The sequence below is a fragment of the Doryrhamphus excisus genome, linkage group LG19 (assembly GCF_037039965.1).
Source record: "Doryrhamphus excisus strain RoL-2023G ecotype Guam linkage group LG19, RoL_Dexc_Guam_v1.1, whole genome shotgun sequence".
NCBI classification, from domain to species: Eukaryota; Metazoa; Chordata; class Actinopteri; order Syngnathiformes; family Syngnathidae; genus Doryrhamphus; species Doryrhamphus excisus.
In genome coordinates, this window is record NC_136375.1 from 8,039,159 (window position 1) to 8,062,011 (window position 22,853).

The following is a 22,853-nucleotide window of genomic DNA, read 5'->3' on the forward strand; positions in this document are numbered from 1 at the left end:
GGTGACCAGTCCAGGGTGTATCGCGCCTCCTGCATCCAAAGAGAAAGGACAGGGAGAGTTGGCAGCAACACAAAAAAGAACTTTGACTGTCCAAATCATTTCTTTGTGTCAAAGGTAAATTAAATGTAAATAATACTCTTTGTGACACTATTACTACACTACCAGAAAGATTAATTAATTAATCTTATTTATTTAATAAAACCTCATTGTTCTACTTTGATCTTAATAAACATTTCCAAAGAGTCATCTTCAACCATGAACATCCCAACCCTTCCCGCAGACCACTCGTCCGTACACAGGCAAGATATTGTGCATATTTCAAGTTGTTTTTTGTGTGATATGAAAGATTCAACAAGAAAATGGTGGCATGGATTAAAAGTGCTCTATATTTAGCCAGATGTCCAGGCACTGGATGTTCAGCTCGTGGGTTAGGAATTACTTTTTAGTGCCTGGGGACTGAAATCAACACAAGAACTGAGCACTGATGTAGAACTGTACAAGAAAATACCATAGTATAGCAGTACTATGGTTCCATATCAATGAGGGATAGTGCCAAAGACTATTATAACCGCGTATTTATTTCTTGATATACTTTTAAATAGAGTTATTATTTAAATGTTGTATTTTATTATCCATCCTTTTTCTATGCCGCTTATCCTCACTAGGGTGGCGGGGGTAAACTGCGAGTTGTCCAAAGTCAGCTGGGATAGGCTCCAGCAGTGGCGTCATTAAGCCTATTTTAGGGGGACTTCTTACTCAGAAGAAGAATAATGATGATAATGATAGTAATAATAATAGGCTAATTAATAATATAATAATGATTATTATACATCTCTGTGTGGAGTTTGCATGTTCTCCCCGTGCATGCATGGGTTTTCTCCGGGTACTCCGGTTTCCTCCCACATTCCAAAAAACATGCTAGGTTAATTGGTGACTCCAAATTGTCTATAGGTATGAATGTGAGTGTGAATGGTTGTTTGTTTATATGTGCCCTGTGATTGGCTGGCGAACAGTCAAGGGTGTACCCCGCCTCTCGCCCAAAGACAGCTGGGATAGGCTCCAGCATCCCCCTAAAACCCCCTAAAATGGTGGCCTAAAACAATTGAGTATCTCTACAAAATCTGTCCAAAAGTGGGAAAGTTATATCCCGGTTCTAGTTCGTTATTTTTTTTTGTGATTTTTTTGAATGTCTACTATTCATTCATATCCTGTGCATCTCCAGGGGGCTAAGCTTCCCCCTGTCCTCAGAACTTAGTGACGCCCCTGGGCTCCAGCATACCCACTGGAGCCGTAGTCACATGCAAAATGACTTCCTAAATATGGCTCCTTGTGTGGCACATATTCAGCGTAAGAGCGATATAGGGGACGCGTCGGTATGAGTCAGTTCACGTTGCGTTTTGATACCTTCTACATACTAATGTTACCTTTCTGTTGCTGTGATGTGAAGCTCTGTGACAGCTCCCTCAGGAGTCATTAAGTGGATCTTATCAGGTTAAGACCATTATGCCCCCTCTCCTTTGCCCTCATCTGCAGCAGCGGGTCACATTCATTCCTCATGTCCAAGCATCCTGCCAGCGAGGAAATGAATGGAATATCAGAGCTGCTATTTTTAAGTATTAATGGGAGCTAAAGTGGTTAACTTATGTGCTGGATCTCCCCGACAAAGAGGACAGTGATACAATTTTTAATATATCATTTTGTTATTGCATTTCCCTCGATAGCTGTTAATATTACAGGCCACATTGAGACGGTGGATGATGTATCTAATAATAATGTGCACTTATGAAAGACAATGCCGCAGTCGTCGTTGTCACGCTTAAAGTGTACACTTGTTATGTCACTTGTTACACTTACATTCACAGCTTCAATCAATCACGGTTGTTCAAAAATATTAATTAAAAAAATAAAAATAATATATCATGCTGTTTTGTGATCGAATACATAAAAAAAATTGTAATTACTACTTTTATTTGCTGGTTGTTTCCCATCATATTATGACTTAAAAACAAATTTCCTTAAAAAAAACTCCTTAAAAACAAATGCTACTGAAATTACATTATTTTACAAGTTTATTCTTGTAAAATTTCAACTTTTTGTTCTCAGTAGAATGCTCTTTTTATCTTCATTTTTGACTTATTGTCGTAAAATCAGTGTACTTCTTGTACGTATTGTGCAAGAATTGTATTGTATTTTCTTCTAATAATCATGATATTATTCCCATAATATTTCGACTTTATTCTTAGAGGTAGAGTTATCACTTTTCTCGCAACCTAGGTTTCCAAAAATTACATTATTTGTTGTTTTGTGTGTTTCTCATATTACAAAATATTTTTTCTTTAATATCTCAACTTTATACTACTAAAATGGCATTTTTTTTACAGTATTCTCATAAAATTATGAATTTTTCAACAATTGTTTCCTTAAAAACAAATGCTACTGAAATGACATTATTTTTCCTCGTAAGTTTATTCTTGTAAAATTTCAACTTTTTGTTCTCAGTAGAATGCTCTTTTTATCTTCATTTTTGACTTATTGTCGTAAAATCAGTGTACTTCTTGTATGTATTGTGCAAGAATTGTATTGTATTTTCTTCTAATAATCATGACGTTATTCCCATAATATTTCGACTTTATTCTTAGAGGTAGAGTTATCACATTTCTCGCAATCTAGTTTTCCAAAAATTACATTTTACAGTATTCTCATAAAATTATGGATTTTTCAACAATTGTTTCTTAATATTTTGAACTTTAATCTTACTGCAGTTTTTTTCTTTTAGTTTTCGTTAAATGATACTTTTATTTTGGTCATTTTGGAAACCCCTACTGTATTTTTATAAGAGCAAGATACATGCTACCAAACCACACCAGTTGCAATGATTTAGGGTATGTGCACAGAAACATGCGCACAGATTCAGATCATTACCACTGAATTTAAGGTTTTAACAACGTTATGGAAAGAGTGTGTGAATTTAGCTGTTGGTTTCGTTGTCAGTGAGCTGATAAATGGACATAGCGTTTGCTCTAATAGTTGGGATGTTTATACGCATACATTATTCATGTATATCTCATTTACACAAGATATGAAATCTACTGTTTCCCACTGGACTCTCCATGGTTGAATGGGTTTGGGAGGGGGTGTGCATGACGTCATTGTCTACTTTACATAATTTGCCACGATGCATGTGCATTTAATTGTAATGGACGCTGTAGGAAACAAGACGGAGCGGCACCCGTTGAGCGGTGTTTCCTTCCATGTCAGACGGGAAAAAAAGTAACTTGATTTTGTCGTTAATTTTTTTTTTTATGTAGCTCTCCCATTCCATGTGGAAGTGGTAAATTTTGGCTTCTTTGTCCTTCTTCCCACATCAAGTGTAGAATAAATTGGAGGATAACTACGGCTAACTTCTTAGCTCTTTATCTTTAATGTTTAAAGCTATGGCTGTTGAGCAATATCTAGAGGGCTCTCTAATAATGGTATAATAATGGTATTTAGATAAGCGGTATAGAAAATGGAGGGAATATTGAATCTCACTTTGCGGAAATTCACTTATAAATTGGGGTCTGCTACCAATTAAAAGTGATAAACGAGGGATGACTGGAGTCGCAGTTGCCCAACAAGTTGCGGCAGTGAAATATGGCAAAAATCACTTCTGGGTTTTTCATATTGATATATCTTATTCTAAATCGATGCTGAAAAACGCGTATTTGAGCTGTTTTGCATTCACTCATTAGCATGCTAATCACAGTGTTGCCAACTTGGAGATTTTGTTTCTAGATATGGTGACATTGCAACCGCCCTTGAGGACATATTTTCTCAAAAGCAACTAGTGACAAATCTAGCGACTTTTTCTGGGGTAGTTTTCTGGTATTTGGGGACTCAAGAGTGAAAGCACGGATTGTTCTGCATTTTGCCCAATGCCAGGCATAAGCGGGGCAGTGTACAGTCAGCTTCCACACCACACTAAAAGAGGAGGGTGTGTTTATATTTCATTGTTAGTCTATTGCTGCTCTCTATTTGTAAAATAAAGTAGATTATCTTACAATTCTTGGGGTAAATACAAGCTATTATATACAGTATATTCACCACAAGAGTGTCCTACTCATGAACCACACTTAGTGAGTGTGAGCCATAGAATAAACAAAGCACAATCTGTTATTAGCTGTTCAATTGTGCTAATGAAAAAAAAAAAATGTACTCATTTTTTTAATCTTCTGCTTTTTTCCTACAGTATTTTACAACATCATATGCAAATGAAAACAACCAATAGCTGCTCTCCTTACTGAAAAGTTGGCAACAGTGGCTTCCTGTGTTAGCACTAAGACTTGAAATGGTTGTTGATGTAAGCAGTGTGTGTTTAAGTATGTAAGTATGCTCGTTAGCTTAGCTCCCGGCACAAACCAAAGCTTGTAATGACTTGAATGAATCGGCGGACTGTCGCTTCATATTCTTTTTATGAACAAGACACTATTATTGATTTTGTCTTGCAGCGCTTGGCTAGAATTCAAACAAGCTTTTCCAGTTTTAGACCTCATATAATTATTATACCCCAATTGGTCCTTTTATTTATGCCATTAAGCAGTTACATTTGTGTTTTTGACCAGCGTTCATTCCTTTTCTTTATTTTCGAGCATGATGTGTGCACATGTATAACTTATTATTGTCCCCTGCTGCTGGTAATGATGTTGGTGATTGGTGTGAAACTGCTTAAATCGATCAATACCGGGCAGGAAAGTGGCGTCATTTAAGAAGTCGCTATTGAGTCATGAGCTGGGGGTGTAAAGGAAGGGGTGCATTGCAGAGTGATGGTCTTTGCCTTTTTGCGTGTCTCTGTTTGTGATGAGTCAGCCCCTCAGGTCCTCCTCGCTGTGATGCTGAGCTCTGAGGCACTGATGAGGGCTTTTCTCGGAGTGTGAGCCTGGCTAATGTCGCCGTCTCCACTCTTCAAACAATGACATTTGTTCCGTCGCCCTTCGTGTTGCACAACGAAACGGGAAGCTCGTTGGTTAAAGCTAGAAAAGGCACGTACTTTGTACTGGATGTTTGCAAAGCGTTACAGAAAATCCAAATTATTGACAGAAACTGGACTTGCTGACACGTTTGTCTGTGCTTTTCACACAGAACTCCATATGACGGCATGACAGAATTAGATTTATGCCACACATATGATCATATTTATGCAACACAACAGAATGTTAGAAGGTAGTGTCGGGTGTCCTCACACATTGGACAGCAATACAGGAGAAAATAAATGCCGGTTCTGGTGATCACATCTGGTGCCTGTCTTTCCGTACAATTACTGACACCTAGCGGCCAATGTAGAATACTACATGCACAATTAGAATGCTTCTTCTGCTTTTCGGTTGTAGTTCATTTAGCCATTTTTATGCTTGAAAATGCTTCTGTGATGTAGCAAGGAACATTTTGCAGGTCAAATTTAACACAAGATTTTTTTTTTTTTACGTGGTTGCACATATTAGAAGCTTTCCTTATCCTAATGCTAGCTAGCATCATGTTGGCTAAAGCCTCTGTTGTTATTTTAGAGAGCAAGTTCAGCTTAAAGGAAGAAAACATTTCAGTTTTTACTAGCTTTCTGTCATGTTAGCATACCATAAGATGATTTATGCTTGCTCCGCATACTTTGCAGACCCAATGGAGGCTGGTAAATGTGAGCTTAATATGCTAATAAAGCAGGCTTTGGTAGATTTGTTGAAATACTGTACATTTTGGGGTGAAGGCAGGGGTGCCCAAAGGCCATTTACGGCCTGCGGCTTGTTTATTATTGGCCCGTGGCACATTGTAGGAATAAAATTAAACAAAATGGGGGGGAAATAGAGCAAACAGGCACAATATAAAGAGAAAAAGCTAAAAAAACAATTATATTTCATATATAATACAATATATGTATTATAATATATACAGTAAATATCTAATAACAACACAAAGCTTTATTTTTGATAGCATTGCAGTAATATTCATAGGCCATTGCTTTACATTTGACTCATTAGTTTTTATAGTATTATATTGAAGGTCATTTGTTTTTCTCTATATTTTGCCCCCCCCCCCCGGAGGCCACGGCGCCCTTAACATCCTCTTATATATAAAAAATCTTTACAAAAATTTTATACAATTGGGCAAGAATAGGAGTTAAAATAAATGTTCACATTATGTCATGTCATTAATTTATAATCATAAATCTGTTAATTTCCCTTTATTTTATGGTGTAAGGTAAGTCCATGTTTTCCCTGTAGAGCGTTGCATCGTGTGCCCTGCGCTCTCTTCAGCCTTTGGGGGCACATTATGGATGCACACTACTGATTCCACTATGATTCATTTATCATTATTGTGAGTGGATGATAATAATAATGATAATAATAGTAATAATAAGCAGGCTAATACTAGCCTACTACTACTAGTAGTAGTAGTAGTAGTAATAATCAGAAGTAATATAAATATATATGTATATATATATATACACACACGCACACACATATACAGGATATATATATAATTTATATTATTATATTATATAATCATTATTATATTAATGTGCTTATTATCATTACTATCATCATTATTCTTCTTCTGATTATTATTACTGCTATATATATATATATATATATACACACACACACACATATATGGGATATATATATATATAATATATATTATTATATTATACAATAATCATTATTATATTAATGTGCTTATTATCATTACTATCATCATTATTCTTCTTCTGATTCTTCTTCTGATTATTACTACTACTACATATATATATATATATATATATATATATATATAGACGCCCCTGGTCTGACCCCTGAACTACTACTATGAAGTGGTACAGGAAATGGACCGGGGGGGTATATCCTGTAGTCGGGGGAAAAAAAACACTTTGCATTACCTCATAACCACTTTTTTGCTTTTCCCTCTCCCCCAACTTTTAATGTCGTCATCCTCCTCCTCTTCCACCTCCCTCTCTCCGCTTTGCATGTCAACGCTGTGAAACCCTCTCAAAAGCGAGCATGGCTTGAGTGGGTGGCTGGCAGCCTCGTTTTGAACGGTTTGCTGTGAGTGAGGAGGCTCAATTAAAGGGGGAAGAAGGAGCGCGAGGGATGGAGGGAAGGAGGGAGGGAGGGAGCACCTGATGTGGCCTGAGATGTCCTCACGTTTTATGGCACTGCGTTATTTCCCTTCCTGGGAGACAAGAGAGGGTTCTTGACTGTGTGTGATGCTGCAGCGTACAAACAAAACATGCAGGGACACTTTAAAAACGGCATGCCTCCAGCCACCGGTACCCCATGGTGGGCACGTATCCTGTGCTGGTGTGTGATGACTCAGAGGGGAGCAGCTGGAGAGAAGGCTCGGGTGGCGATGGCGGGTAGAGTCGAGGTGAGGTTTGGAGGGCTGTCACCATCTGTCGCCATGCCTCCTCAGTCTGCGGCATAAATCACCCGACCAGGATTGAGGCGCTGGTGGATCAACACATTTCTTTTGTGTGTGTGTATGTGTGTGTGTGTGTGTGTGTCCAACAACCCCTCATTATTGGCGGACCTGCAGGCACACCTGTCCCTGCAGGTCCTTTCCTTCTGAGGGGACGTTATCAGCACTCAGATGAGAGGATCACTGATCAAAGTGGGACTCTGGTTTAATAACCTGCACCAATCGTCTGTGGGCTGGCGGCTGCGTCTGCACTGCACACGTCATCCAGACGCAGAAGGGGGGTGTGCCTGAGGTGGCTGCAGAAGAAGTGTTTGTTTATCTACAGTATGTCACATACTTCCATGGTTTAGGTCATATACACTTTTTTTTTCTCTTAATGTTGGGACTTTATTCTCAGAATCACAGCTTGCAGCGCCACTTCTCTCACGGCTACTCCGGTTTCCTTCCCCATTCCAAAAGGTATGGATGTGAGTGTGAATGGTTGTTTGTCTATATGTGCCCTGTGATTGGCTGGCGACCTGTCCAGGGTGTACCCCGCCTCTCGCCCAAAGACAGCTGTGGTAGGCTCCAGCATACCCTAGTGAGGATAAGCGGCATAGAAAATTGACGAATGGAACGTTATTCTACGTTATTTTTTGCAACATTATTCTTGCAAAATGGCAACTTTTTCTTGTTAGATTACAAGTTTTTGGCTTGATATTTTGACTTTATTCTTGGGAAAGTACTGCTGATTTTTCCAGTTTGCTGTTTTTAGTTATGTTTTTACAATGTGCCCCGGGCCAAAAAAAAAAAACAGCCATGGGCCACAAAGTGCCCCTGTGCTGCACTTTGGACACCTTTGTGGTAGAGGCTTAATTATTGGATGAAAGGGCTTCTTTGATATTTTGTAAACCAACGCATACAAATATACTAAGACGTTTTATTAGCATGAACGTTTACTCTATTTTTTTCTGTTGCTTTTTTATTTATTTCATTTTTCATTTCAACTTAATGCTAATTAAATAACATATTTTTTTGTTCTCGTAAAATAGTTACTTTTTTGTGTCTTAATATTTTGGCTTTATTCTTGTAAAAAAAATTCTGCTCTTTTGTTCTTGTATTTATGACTTTATTCCCATGATATTTTGACTTTATTCTTGTAACATTATAACTAAGGATGTCCGATATTGGCTTTTTTGTCGAAAACCGATATTCTGATATTGTCCAACTCTAATTTTTTTTAGAACATGACATATCTCCTGTTGTGGAATGTTGTGGAATTTTTTAAATATCAGTTTTCATGATCGGGAAAAAATCTGATACCGATATAAATTTTTTTTTTACTGATATCGGTACCGATAATTATTGGACATTCTTAATTATAATTTTCTTTGCAACCTAATTTTCCAAAAATGAAAACAGCTTTTTTTTCATAATATTTTGAAAAAAATATTTAAACTTGATGTTACTAAAATGCCTTTATTTTTTCTTATAATATTTTGTTATTCTTGTAAAATGACCGGATTTTTTTCCTCAATATTTTGACTTTATTCTTTATTTAAAAATGACTGCAGTTAAATCATCTTTTCTTCAAACCCAGCCACACTTTGGACGCCCTTGCCCTATAGGGAAATAGCCCAGCCAGTATTAATGATGAAGTCATTGTAAACAATAGTGCGGAAAGTTTCACACCAACAACTCAGTAACTCAAGCAACATTTTAAAGCGCATGCAGAGGTTTATAAAGTTTCTCATGTTTTGGGATGTTTGACCATTGTAGAAAAAATGCTTCAATACATGCCAAAGTAAGTGTTTCCTTATTAAAAGTGTTAATAATATGTTTTTTTGTTTGGCAGGTAGAGCAATCAGTAACTCTGCAGGCCAGGCTTAGATGGTCTCCTTTGGGACTCTAACACACATGTCAGCTGCTTGTGGTCGAGCCCTTTGAACACATGACAGGGAAGGAACACAGACAAACCATGAAAAAGATATACATTGGCAAAACAGCCTTAAAAGTCCCCCGCAATGGCGGCAAACATCTGAAAAAGAGGTAAGAGCCACCGTCATTCCACTTGTCCTCATTTTCATCTGTTTGTCCACTCGTGCGCCCACAAGGTGTCTCTTCTCACCATCCAGTCGCACTAAACCATCCTCAGCCAACCCCTCTTTGAGGCTGAGAGTCATGTTGCTTCGTCATCCTCTCAGCGCAAAGAGAGAGCCCTCATTACGTCTGACTCAGCGTCCATTCACAGTCGAGGTCAGCAATGGGAGATTTCTCCCGTCCCTCGAGTTACTCTTCATGGACTTATCCCAAATCAAACAACAAACGCCTGCATTCCCTCGACAATGGCGGTTAAAGATAAGCAGAGGTGAGCCCGGTGGGGGCTTCTAGTCAGCTGAGAGATGTCGGCTATTTCCTAGAAGTGCTTCCCTGCTGTTTTATTTCATGAAGGGAACACAGAATGATTTGTTTTGTTTGTATAAACATCCACTTGAGGTGGAGATATTTAATTGTGTCAGAGTAAATATCACAGGCGGATGAAAAGCCGACACGAGTTCAGCTTTTCCACTTCAATTCTGTCTTCAAATTCAATCAGCTAACAGCAGTTATCTCAGGGCACTTTTCATCAGCTCCACAGTCCTATTTATGGATAAATACGAATGAATCCCCCTGTAGGAGAGCAGCTAACAACACCCCTCTGACTGGAGCCAACTCATTGGCTTTACAGAGAAATCAATTAAAAGGCGATGCGGTGGAGAGAGACTAAGACATGAACGCAATAAGATTGTGGACAGATCAAGATGGAGAGGAGGCGCTTCATGTTAAATCCCTCAGGCGGTTTTCACTCGTGATAAATTAGCTGAAACAAACACTGGTGCAGTTGAACTGGTTCTGGTGCAGCCGCGCTCATTTTAACGGAATTGTAAATGTGCACTGATCAAAAGTATCGTAATCTTTAAGCCAGGGGTCTCAAACTCAATTTACTTGGGGGCCACTGGAGCTCGCGTCTGGGTGAGACTGGGCCGCATCAGGTTTTCAAAAAAAAACAAAAACGCATTTATTAAAAACAAAAAAAATTTAAAAACTTTGCTTTGGTTCCAATTTTCTACAATAAAAGCTCTAATAAAACATTTCACTGTTCTCAAATATCTTACTTTTTATTTTTCTACACAAAATAAGATGAAAAATAAATAAACAAATCAAGAATAAAGAAAATCAATCAATCAGTAATAAATAAATAAATATAATAATAATAATAAAACGGCAAATAATAAAAACTTAAGAAACCACGTATAGTTGGTGGGTAGACAAATTATTTTTTCCAGATTAAAATGAACAAAGCATTATTAGAGCCCTGTAGACATGACAAAACACGACTATAGTCACATTTATACTTTTTTTATTTACAACATATTGCGCAACTGCAGGGTCTTGAGACACATGCTAACTCGCAAACTAGAGAGCTAGCGGCCTAAACGGTAGCCTTCAAGTTATTTCCTTTAAACTTAAATAGCCAAAAACTTACCACTTCCACACGGATAGGGAGCATAACTATTAACAGTTATTTAACCTTTAACATGAACATTAATCAAACGTATTAATTTGTTCTGGGTACATGATACCATACAGCATCCATATCAAACTTGCGTGGGCCGCACTAACATTAAACTTTCATATCAAGGCGGGGGCCTCAAACTAGTGTCCTGCGGGCCACACAATAAAAGGAACTTATTGTTGATGCGGACTTGTCATACATCCCGGCGAGATTGGCGGACACGAACTTTGTTGAATTGCATCATGTTTATCACTTTCCTGGCACTCGCAACTTTATTTGGTCCTGTGGCAGGCTATTTAGCAATGAACAATACAGAACAGAACAAACAGTAGTGTTGTTTACACGCAATATTGTACAAAAACTGACATTTTGGGTGAAAATTCATACAAAAACTGGGGTGTTCACAACAAAGGTTCAACTATAGTACAACTTTTCCTAAACGAACATGATGAGCCTAATACTGGAGCTAAGAAAACATTTTATAGTTTCCCACTTGAGGCATGTCACTTTTTATCGGTTTTATTTTGCAAAGTTTCTACTTCCTGTTTTTGTTGCTGCCAGTGGCATCATTAGGCCATTTTAGGGGGGCTTCAAACCCCCTTAGAATGATCTTAAGCCCCCCTAAATAATTTTAGATCTTTTTATAGATTTTTTTTTTACAAAAAAAAATCTCTGATAAATTTTATATAATAGGGGAAAAACAGGCTAATAAGCAAGCCAATAAGCAGGCTAATACTAGCCTACTACTCCTAGTAGTAGTAGTAATTATCAGAATGATAATAGTAATAATAATAAGCTAATTAATAATATAATAATGATTATTACATAATTGATCACTGTCCAAATTTAATGGGGGCGTAAAACAATTGAGTATCTCTACTAAATCTGTCCAAAAGTGGGAAAGTTATATCCTGGTTCTTGTTCCTTAGTTGTTTTTTGGATTTTTTTGATTTTTTTTGTCTACTACATTCATTCATATCTTCAGGGGGCTAAGCCCCCCTCCCCCCTTCCTCAGAACCGAGTGACGGCCCCATTTGCTGCAAAGGACTCTCAGCCAACTTTGATATGGATGTTCAAATTCATCTGTTTCTACTTCATTGATCACCATTATCATAAAATTGGTGTCTCTATGTGTGAGTGAATGATCTGGCTCTCTTGAGAAGTAGTCGTTTGGTTCAATCTGTTGCTTTGCGTGTAAATCTCTTAATGACTGATTATATTCTTGTCATTAATAATAATAATAATAATAACAACAATGGAATAGATTATTATAGCGCTTTTCAAGGCACCCAGACCACTGAGCTGCCCCTAGCATAATGTGACGGAAACATGGCTGCCAATTTGCGCCTACGGTCTCTCCAACCAAACAGTGACTGGATGAAAGGAACGAGGATTGAACGGCCAACCTTCTGATCTGCTCTTGTGAGATTCCAAAATATCAAAATCCAAATATTGAACTATGTTCCACTGGAAGGCTCTCCCAATGGAGCATGTATGAGTGATGATTCTGAGGGGGCAAACAGAGCAGTGGAGAAAAGGCCAAGCATTGTCAGCATCCCACCTAACACTGATATAGTGTCAGCCTATAAGGAGGATGTGTTGCCAAAATTCAGTGACTCAACTCACTGCGGTTTAAATCAACCAGTAGGATTTCTGCCTCGGGAGCAGCTCTTGTCTCTGCAGATCAGTCCAGCTGCTGCAGACATTTGTCTTCAATCCATACTGTGTTTATAAGACAAACATGTTGTGTAGAACACAGATCCACTTTCTGCAAAGTTATCACCATGCATATTAATAAGATGGCTGCTTCCACTCCGTGACCTGAAAGCACTGAAAAGAGGCCTCTCTCTAAGTCGACCTTTTGTCTATGTGATCTGGTTATGAGGGAGAAAAGGAGGCATGGAAGTGAAAAGAGCACCAGGACCACATCTCCATTTATCTGTTATCTGGCCACAGATAGAGCCATTACCTTCTTTCCTCTATCCGTCTGTCAATACGTGGGTCCATTAAGCCTGGCTTGCGCAGATCCATCACAGCAGCCAACATTTCCTCTTTTCCCACTTACACTTGCCCTTTTATTAGAAACGAGGCCCAGTTAAGGCATAGACTCTAAAAATAGTCATCACTGTGCTGAAGTACATCGACGGAGGGTGTTGCTTTTCACAAAATCAAAGCCTTGGTCGTCTATTCATATGAAGTATTAAGAGTTTCACATCGGAAATGCTATATAGTACGTCTACTTGCATCTGTCCTTTTTTTGTTCTGCATGCTTTTCTACATGTAAAACTATAATATCATCTTTCAAATGTGTTTACTGTTCACATTTTTGGTTTCTGGAATGGATTCATTGAATTTACATTATATTCTGTATGGTATCATGTACCCAGAAGAAATGATTACGTTTGATTAATGTTCATGTTAAAGGTTAAATAACTGTTAATAGTTAACCTCCCTATCCGTGTGGAAGTGGTAAGTTTTTGGCTATTTAAGTTTAAAGGAAATAACTTGAAGGCTACCGTTTAGGTCGCTAGCTCTCTCGTTCCTGTTCACCAAAGCACTGTGGGGTTACAACCTTTTGTCATGATGCTTTCATCAACACTGCATGGCCATCAACAACATAACGTATGTGCGTCTTGGTTTGCAAATATAGAAATCAGACACAATCATTTGATGTGTGCGTGTGTGTGTGTGTGCAGCTCGTTGCTGGAGCAGAAAGAAGACTTGAGGAAGCGGCTTTCCTACACGACGCACAAGCTGGAGTTGCTGCAGGGTGAGTTTGATTCCACACGTCAGTACCTGGAGACAGAGCTGCGGCGTGCACAGGAGGAACTGGACAAGTTTACTGATAAACTGCGGAGGTAAGAAGATACAAAGTGCTTACGCTGATATCTTAACTGACACACAGACTAATAAAAATTGAGAATTAATGTCCGCCCCAGTTAGTGTGTTTTTCAGTTAACAACCTAAGTTCATTCATTCATTCATTCATTTTCTACCGCTTTTTCCTCACGAGGGTCGCGGGGGGTGCTAGAGCCTATCCCAGCTGTCTTGGGGAGCGAGGCGGGGTACACTCTGCACTGGTCGCCAGCCAATCACAGGGCACATATAGACAAACAACCATTCACACTCACATTCATACCTATGGACAATTTGGAGTCACCAATTAACCTAGCATGTTTTTGGAATGTGGGAGGAAACCGGAGTACCCGGAGAAAACCCACGCATGCACGGGGAGAACATGCAAACTCCACACAGAGATGGCCAAGGGTGGAATTGAACCCTGGTGTCCTAGCTGTGAGGTCTGTGTGCTAACCACTTGACCGCCGTGCCGCCCAACAACCTAAGTATTGGCAAAAATTTTGCCGTTTTGCATGGTTTGTTTACGCCACCGTCTTGGATCACACAGCAGAGTCGAAATGTTGCGATATTTGCATGTAATCGTGCAATTCATTGTGGGCCACCGGTGTCATTTTAGGTAGTTTATTCAAGAGTTGTAAGGATGCAATACCTCCAAATTTTAGGGCTTAAAGAAAAGACCGCCTTCATTCTAGACTTAAGTAAATGTGATGGGAGTGGCTCCGGTTCCCACAGAACAGTCTAACAACCCAGTGGCGCATCGAGGCTGACTCATTTTTCATCCATAACAATCATTTCTGCTTCCAAAAACAAAACATAAGCATTGAAACTGATGGTAGCATGGTAGCGAATATAGCACACCTCACCTTTGCGGCACACTTCTGTTTTGTGTTTTGTTGTATTTTTGCATGCTTTTCTACATGTAAAACTATAATATCATCTTTCAAATGTGTTTACTGTTCACATATTTGGTTTCTGGAATGGATTCATTGAATTTGCATTATATTCTATTGGAAAATTTGCTTTGGTTAGAGTCCGTTTTGGTCTGAGTAGGACTTCCTGGCATGGATGAATGATGTTAACCAAGGCACCACTGTATAAATATACAGATAACATCCATTATCTCTATATTGATAATAATAACATACATGACTACTAATTGAAAAAATAACATTAGTTTTTTTGCACTGCAACCTTCATTATTAATGATTGTCTTTATGTATATATTTTGAAGTAATTATTATAATTACGGTCGTCGGCACGGCGGTCAAGTTGTTAGCACGCAGACCTCACAGCTAGGAGACCCGAGTTCAATCCCACCCTCGGCCATCAATGTGTGGAGTTTGCATGTTCTCCCCGTGCATGCGTGGGTTTTCTCCAGGTACTCCGGTTTCCTCCCACATTCCAAAAACATGCTAGGTTAATTGGCCACTCCAAATTGTCCATAGGTATGAATGTGAGTGTGAATGGTTGTTTGTCTATATGTGCCCTATGATTGGCTGGCCACCAGTCCAGGGTGTACTACCACGCCTCTCGCCCAAAGACAGCTGGGCTAGGCTCCAGCACCCCCCGCGACCCTCGTGAGGATACGCAGTAGAAAATGAATGAATGAATAAATATTCTCATTATTATTGTTGTTGTTATTATTATTATTACAAATCAACAAATAGAATTTAATTGTATTATGCTAATCTGAACACATGAATGTCATGTTGATGTATCATATGGTATTAAATGATACTAGTATAGTATAAAAGTTCATTTATACAGGTATAATAAGGAACAAGTGTAGACAATGTTAGCATACTGTTTATACTTGAAATGTATTAAAATATAAATATATGTAATATCTACAGTAGATTTATTTCAAATTCTAATACAGTATATAGGAACTTGTTAGCACATTGAGATTTATTAAAAGCCGCAATGACGCAACATTTTCTTTCATGACCAAAAAAGACATTTATATTTTATGTATGAACTGATCAAGAAAGATGTGAGAACAAAAATAGCCGAATGATCAAGCGTAGGGTTTATTTTCCTACCATCCATGCTATTTATTTTGGTCTCCACTTTTGCTGCTCATCCCAGAGAGTGTAGATATAAATAAGTTTCCATTCCGGTCAGATAGGAACGTCAGGTTTTGTTTCAACCACCTGTAGTAATGTCAGTACTGCGTGTGAACAAAGTATGTTGTTGTATTTTGTGCTTTAGGATCCAAAGCAGCTATTCAGCACTGCAGAGGATCAACCAGGATCTGGAGGAGAAGATTCACAGAGATGTAAGCCACAGTCTAAAACAGGGGTTTCAAACACGCGGCCCGCGGGCCAAATGTGGCCCGCAGGACACTAATTTGAAGCCCCCGCCTTGATATGAAAGTTTAATGTTAGTGCGGCCCGCGCAAGTTTGATATGGATGCTGTATGGTATCATGTACCCAGAAAAAATTATTACGTTTGATTAATGTTCATGTTAAAGGTTAAATAACTGTTAATAGTTATCCTCCCTATCCGTGTGGAAGTGGTAAGTTTTTGGCTATTTAAGTTTAAAGGAAATAACTTCAAGGCTACCGTTTAGGTCGCTAGCTCTCTAGTTTGCGAGTTAGCATGTGTCTCAAGACCCTGCAGTTGCGCAATATGTTGTAAATAAAAAAGTATAAATGTGACTATAGTCGTGTTTTGTCATGTCTACAGGGCTCTAATAATGCTTTGTTCATTTTAATCTGAAAAAAATAATTTGTCTACCCACCAACTATATGTGGTTTCTTAAGTTTTTATTATTTGCCGTTTTATTATTATTATTATATTTATTCATTTATTACTAATTAATTGATTTTCTTTATTCTTGATTTGTTTATTTTTTTCTCATCTTATTTTGTGTAGAAAAATAAAAAGTAAGCTATTTGAGAACAGTGGAATGTTTTATCAGAGCTTTTCTTGTAGAAAATTGGAACCAAAGCAAAGTTTTAAAAAAATTTTTGTTTTTAATAAATGCGTTTTTTTTTGGCTTTTTTTTGGAAAACCTGATGCGGCCCAGTCTCACCCAGACCCGAGCTCCAGTGGCCCCCAAGTAAATTGAGTTTGAGACCCCTGGTCTAAAGAATAGAGAAAATGAAGACATGGAATGGTTGTTGGTGTTAGGTACCACTGATGTTAATTATGGCTTATTACAATGGTCTGTCCATCAAACAGCAGAGTGATAGCAACCCTATTGTTCTTCAGTATTACACACCTCGTCTCATGGGCCGGACAAGAAAAGATCTAATGAAACAGCAGTAGTTATACTGTATGATCAGCATGCCTCCCAAAGCTGGCTGTGTTACAGCAGGAGGCAGCCGGTGGTTACATCACATTGCAACACCAGCAGGATGCTCGCTTGCCTCGAGGTAGGAGAGGACTAGCAAGCAGATTTGTCAAAAGGGAACACAACTGGAACTAAAAAGGCCGGCCTCTGCCAAGATTTAACTGGCAAAAAAAAAAGTGTCATATTTATGCTTTGTTTGTCAGACCACATTATGGTGATATGGTGAGCGGCGCTCTCTGCAAGTGGCAACGTGCGCTCTGGCAAGAACGAGGCAATCAATAGCTTTCTTTGTGAAGACAAACACAAAAGACAGGAATCATGGCATGTCCAACATGATAGAGTGGAAAAACATTCTCCTCCCATTCCGTGTGGAAGTGGTTGATTTTGGCTTTTTAAGTTAAGGCTAACTGGTTAGTTTGCTAGCTCACTAACTTGCCAGATAGCGGCCGTCTTGAGTCCCTGCAGCATAAAAGTTGGGCAAATGTAAACAGTGAATAATAGGAGCGTAAAGGCGACCATAGGGGTGTTATTTCATGTCTCCATGACTCTAATGATGTTAAACATAGTTGGAAAGTTTGCGCTACAAAAATGCAAAAAATATTCAATTTATGAAATTCATTTATCATGATGGGCTGTAAACCTCTCAGTATAAAGAGAGGTTATGCACTGTATAATAAAACTACATAAAAGGGTTAGGGTTACCCTAAACTCTGCCTGACTTCATTAATGAGAAAATAGGAAGCAATACTGTCTCCTAGTTGTGTTTTATGGGTATTTCTGTAATTAATCAGTGTTAAGTCATGTAAAATCTGATCTATGGTTATTATCACACTTTTCCTTTTCTCTTTGCCATCATCAGTGCAAAAAACATCCTAGTTAAGTCTCAAACTCAATGTACTTGGGGGCCACTGGAGCTCGGGTCTGGGTGAGACTGGGCTGCATCAGGTTTTCCAAAAAAAAAAAAAAAGCCATTTATTAAAAACACATTTTTTTTAAAAACTTCGCTTTGGTTCCAATTTTCTACAAGAAAAGCTCTGATAAAACATTCCACTGTTCTCAAATATCTTACTTTTTATTTTTCTACACAAAATAAGATGAAAAATAAATAAACAAATTAAGAATAAAGAAAATCAATCAGTAATAAATAAATAAATATAATAATAATAATAATAAAAAGGCAAATAATAAAAACTTAAGAAACCACATATAGTTGGTGGGTTATTTTTTTCAGATTAAAATTAACAAAGCATTATTAGAGCCAAAACACGACTATAGTCACATTTATACTCTTTTTATTTACAACATATTGCGCAACTGCAGGGTCTTGAGTCACATGCTAACTTGCAAACTAGAGAGCTAGCGACCTAAACGGTAGCCTTCAAGTTATTTCCTTTAAACTTAAATAGCCAAAAACTTACCACTTCCACACGGATAGGGAGGATAACTATTAACAGTTATTTAACCTTTAACATGAACATTAATCAAACATAATAATTTTTTCTGGGTACATGATACCATACAGCATCCATATCAAACTTGCGCGGGCCGCACTAACATTACTTTCAAACCAGTGTCCTGCGGGCCACATTTGGCCCACGGGTGTTTGAGACCGCTGCTTTAGATGCTCACAGAGCTGAAGTCTCACCAGATTTGCAGATGTCACACCCCATGATGGTTTTGTTTGACTTTTGAGGCATATCTTTCCAGAAAACGAACCGCATGCTCAAGTGATGTTTTTTGACTCTGCGCTTTCATCCACTCCCTTTTGTTCCTGCCTTTAGTCGCAGCACCATGACGACGAGAAGCGAGCGCTGAGTCGAGAGATCATCGTTCTCAACAACCACCTGATGGAAGCCAAGCTCACCATCGAGAAGCTTCAAGAGGACAATGTGAGGAGACCTTTTGAGAATGACGTCCCTGCTTGATTCTGTGAAGACTAATGAGAAAGGACGTACTCATGTCTTGGTGTTCCGTGTAGGACATCTACAGGAAGGATTGCAACCTGGCTGCTCAGCTTCTCCAGTGCAACAAGTCTCTTTACAGAGCCCAGCTTTCTGAGGTGAGACACCCCCGCACACACCTACAAAAACATGTTGTCAGAACATTACACGCGTACTGCCGCAAATGCTGGTCATCATTCATCTCTATTGCAGGTTAGCTACTCGAAAGCGAAGAAAAAAACGGATTTTAATCAGGTTAAACCTGGATTTAATGGGGACCTTTTTTCGTCCCTTTGTATTAAGTTGTGGACTCCGATAGAGCAGCTACACACAATAACCAGCACACAAAGTAACTCCCGCGGATGTGCAACGATCAGACAGCTACTAGTTCTTGTCTTTTACTGATGGATTTATTACAAAACCAAGTGAGAACTAAAAGGGTACAAAGGATACAAAATACAATAAATTACAGGTCATATAATACAAATATACAATAACTAAGACTAATAAGGTTAATAACTAAACTAAGACACTAAGAGACTGAAAAGAAAACAATACACAACACATATATTGTACCTTAATGGCTGCACACATGCCTTAGGAGGGAATTATAGAGAAGATCTTCAATCCTTTAGCACCTATTCGCCTTTGAGCTCTAATGGCAACAACTGATCTTAATTTCTATTGGTGTAACAATTAAACATGCACGTGAGGAAACAACGATTCTACAGAAAATTAGTTCCGCCTTATTAACTTGTATACACCTCGGTAGGAACCAAAAATGAAAATAGGGAGGAACTTAAAACTGTCAACACAAAGCTTTCTAGTTCTTCCAGAATCTGCACCTATTCAGATATATTTCTTGGATTTTTTGTGGTTCCCGCGAAAACGGTCTGTTTTAATTTATTCCAGAGCGCTTATCTGCTTACACACACGCCCATATAAGGAAGTCCGCCCCTCTGCGACATCACAAAGGAACAGTTTTAGCACGCCTTCTGAAACAGAGCATTCCAAACTTCTTTTCAGGGCTCACTTCCAAATGCGAAAACCTCATTATCTGAAACTTTTGCATAATTTAACACGAGAATACAACATTCTAACTACATCAATAGGTCAGAAAAGTGGAAAAAGCATAATAGGTCCCCTTTAAGACAACATACTTTGTTTTTACAGTGCCTTTTAATTTGATTTTCATTCATTCATTTTCTATTGCTTATCCTCACAAGGGTCGCGGGGGTGCTGGAGCCTATCCCAGCTGTCTACTGTCTAATACTATATGATACATCAACATGTCATTCATATGTTCAGATTAGCATAATACAATTCAATGCTATATTTGTTGATTTGTAATAATAATAATAATGACAACAATAATAATGAGAATATTTATTCATTCATTCATTTTCTACCGCTTATCCTCACGAGGGGGTGCCTATGCCAGCTGTCTTCGGGCAAGAGGCGGGGTACACCCTGACTGGTGGCCAGCCAATCACAGGGCACATATAGACAAACAACCATTCACACTCACATTCAAACCTATGGACAATTTGGAGTAGCCAATTAACCTAGCATGTTTTTGGAATGTGGGAGGAAACCGGAGTCCCCAGAGAAAAATATGCAAACTCCACACAGAGATGGACAAGGGTGGAATCAAACTCGGGTCTCCTAGCTGTGAGGCCTGCGCAATAACCACTCGTCCGCCATGCAGCCCCCAATAATGTTATATATTTCCTTAATCAAATTTCTGGCACAAAAATTTTATTTGGCCCCATGGTGGATTATTGAGCAGTTGCACTCAATAAAACACAGACAGTGAGTCAGCGTTCAATTTTGCGGAAGGATGCAGAACATGGGAATGGAAACCAAGGTTTGACTAGACTTATATATGAGGAGAACATGCAAACTCCACACAGAGATACATTTTATTTTGTTTTTTAAAAATAAAAAAAAACATTTTTGTATTTTTCCCCTATAGTATATACAGTATGTCCTTTCATTCACATGGAATACCTCTCCTGTGTAGCAGACATGCTGTACAAATCTGCTGACTGTTCCTGCCAGAACAAAAGGAAATGATGAACACACTGCAGCCTAATAGCTCAATTGTTCTTGTGAACGGCAGTACGATGCACGTGGTTATTGATGTGTGCTTGAACAAGCCAGCCAGTTGTACTTGCATTAGACACACACACACACACACACACACACACACACGTGATAATGTCCATAACGTTTCTCCGTGATCCGTAAAAGAGTCCTAAGTACATCCATTGTGCATTGAAGTGCTTACATAACAGGTTGCATGCACACATGGAAGGTCCCACATTGGGCCGATTGATGAATTATGCATTGTTTTGAAAACAACTGCAAATTATTAGCTCCAAAAGAACCACAGAACGGCTGTCACGGACCTCACATTGACCTAACAATGTCAAATAACTCCATCAAACGCGTCGAGGTTGTAATAATACCAGCCTATGAAATATCCTTTCATGTCCCGAGTTATAATTTGCTCTGATTGCCAATTACACCTGACTCAATTCCTGTTGATGATGTGCTGCGTTTGCTTGTTGCCATGGAGAGGCACAGAGAGAAGTGGACACAAATACGACGACTCAGAATAGAACAATAGCTTTGCTGGCCGAGGCGTTCACTTTTCTGTGTTGTTGTTATGTAAATACACTGCTGGAGTCACATTGTGTGGATATGGCATGATGTTAACCAGTTAAAACTGTTGTTTACACACTAAAAAGGACTGCATATGAATGTATGATGTATGCATGCTCTGGATTCCTTCAGTACATCAGGCTAATGTGTAAAGCACTGGGTAATACCACATACTGTATGTTCTTACTGACATGAGCCGCAGGAAGTGGAGATGAACAAAATAGAAGAATGAGAGGGAATAAGGCACAATCCTGCAATATTATTATTATTATTATTATTATTATTATGACTATTGTTATGGCTAAATTATTTGGATGTAAAACAACCCATTTTTGTGTCGTTTAATAATTTTTTTTTAATTTTTTTAACTTTGTGTCCCAAAGTGAAAGTTATTCTTGAAATGTATTTTTTCGCAAAAAGTAGTCAGGAACTGGTATTTTCCTGAAACTTGCCCATGTACTACAGCCGATTTCTGAAGAACGGAAAGAAGTAGAAGCAAACTGTTTTTTTCTGATGAACGATGAAAGTCTAATCTTTTGTTTTGTTTCTATATATAGCCTTAGAGCACAATATTCTGTGTAACTTGATTGATTGATTGATTGATTCATTCATTCATTTTCTACCGCTTTTCCTCACAAGGGTGCTGGAGCCTATCCCAGCTGTCTTTGAGCGAGTACACCCTGGACTGGTTGCCAGCCAATCACAGGGCACATATAGACAAACAACCATTCACACTCACATTCATACCTATGGACAATTTGGAGTCACCAATTAACCTAGCATGTTTTTGGAATGTAGGAGGAAACCGGAGTACCCGGAGAAAACCCACGCATGCACGGGGAGAACATGCAAACTCCACACAGAGATGGCCGAGGGTGGAATTGAACCCTGTCTGTGAGGTCTGCGCGCTAACCACTAGAACGCCGTGCCACCCCCAAGTGTAACACTGTATTCTAAAAGTCAGGTCATTTTGTATTTGCCGATTAGAGCTTTTCCTCCTGTCACTCACACATACTAGTGACCTGAAGAAATGCAGCTGGGACCCGCTGGGAAAAAAATCTGATAGATTGTACATGGAAAATATGAGTAATGCTGACTCAGCACGTGTCT

General features: G+C 38.7%; 1 protein-coding gene across 5 annotated transcripts in view; it reads left to right on the forward strand.

Annotated features, from left to right (window-relative positions):
• LOC131107190 (brain-enriched guanylate kinase-associated protein) overlaps window positions 1–22,853 on the forward strand; it is a 32,320-nt gene that overhangs the window by 7,606 nt on the left and 1,861 nt on the right. For 2 of the 5 annotated variants that reach the window (XM_078799086.1, XM_058056965.2), the window contains exons 2-6: window positions 9,278–9,471; window positions 13,675–13,836; window positions 16,049–16,115; window positions 18,918–19,025; window positions 19,115–19,195. In XM_078799086.1, coding sequence (XP_078655212.1) covers window positions 9,374–9,471; window positions 13,675–13,836; window positions 16,049–16,115; window positions 18,918–19,025; window positions 19,115–19,195 — 516 coding nt within the window. In that variant the 5' untranslated portion in view covers window positions 9,278–9,373. Of the gene's footprint in view, window positions 1–9,277; window positions 9,472–12,349; window positions 13,837–16,048; window positions 16,116–18,917; window positions 19,026–19,114; window positions 19,196–22,853 lie in introns of those variants that run through there. The other 3 variants (XM_078799084.1, XM_058056967.2, XM_078799085.1) reach the window with 2 other exon arrangements.